Source organism: Rhagoletis pomonella, unplaced genomic scaffold (genome assembly GCF_013731165.1).
Source record: "Rhagoletis pomonella isolate Grant_MI unplaced genomic scaffold, Rhpom_1.0 Rhpom_scaffold_27254, whole genome shotgun sequence".
Lineage (NCBI taxonomy): Eukaryota > Metazoa > Arthropoda > Insecta > Diptera > Tephritidae > Rhagoletis > Rhagoletis pomonella.
The window spans coordinates 327-1,397 of record NW_023485701.1 but is presented as its reverse complement, the minus strand read 5'-3'; the positions used below and the strand labels follow the sequence as shown (position 1 = coordinate 1,397).

At 30.0% G+C, this 1,071-nt stretch overlaps 1 protein-coding gene across 1 annotated transcript; it reads left to right on the top strand.

The window, feature by feature from the left end:
• On the top strand, positions 1-645 carry LOC118732765 (purine nucleoside phosphorylase-like; the record flags this gene model as incomplete). The annotated part of the gene is given in 1 exon segment (XM_036461879.1): positions 1-645. A coding segment is annotated over 1 exon segment (87 nt), but the record flags the coding sequence as incomplete, so codon positions are not given.
• Between the last annotated feature and the right edge of the window lie 426 nt (positions 646-1,071).

Below are 1,071 nucleotides of genomic sequence, written 5' to 3'. Positions count from 1 at the left end.
TCGCGGCAGTCTATTTGCGGTGAACTAGTGTGTCGAATGGTAAAGAGCCTGGCAGATGAGATCTCTCAGAAGAATGGAAGTAAATGATTGATGGCAGCAATTAGACTAGTGAAAAAAAGGATAAGAATATTAGCAAAAAAGTGAACGTGTTTATACTGCAACTGCAATTCATAATTATTTGTGTATGTAAGTGCGAGATCACTGGAAATTCATTATCATGTGGACGTAAAAAACGGTAGTTTAGTAGTGTAACGTTGGGATTTATAATATATATGTAGCTAGTTTTTAGTTGTAGTTCACTTATCTACTTATCTATAACGATGTATGTTCGTATTCAGACACTTGCATTTACTGTGAAAGACAGCACATTATTACTATTTTCTACTTTTACAACACTGATAAACATATTTGTTTGATGTAGAATGTTGCTACTTATTTTTAAAATGTCTATTAAGAGAGAAACTGTGTATGACAAAATCTTCTGTTATTTTTAATAACGTAAGTGCATTTTTTAGCCATGCATTTACGTATTTGTCTTTACTTTCGGGCTAAGCAAAATATTTATACGGTTAATTATCTAATTTAATATAAAGTTAGTAAAACACAAAATGTTTTAACCAAATAAATTGATGTGAAGCAACTAAACTATTGCCTATGACTTATTTATTAAAAAAAAAAAGATTGTTTCCGAAAAACTATCGATCCTATTCCCCTAGGCGATCTTAAACTTTCGAAAAGTAAAATATGGCTTCTAAAGTTTATAAAATCGTTTCTTTGAACAGTTCCCAAAAACTCGATTAAACGACGAAATTTCTATCAAGACTTCTTAGACCGGATTTCCAATACCTAGTGGGTATTCGGCATTAGCTATGTACAGTGTTGGACATATCATTTTAGACCAAATTCAAAATTATATTGTTTGTTAGTTATGTTTATTTATTAATTTCTAAGATTTTTCAATGAAATGGAGATCATTTCCTAAAATATACAATATACACCTAAGGTTACAATTTTGTAGAATACCGAAACAGATTATTTTGAGTATACCATTTAATAGCCCATTCAATTTTA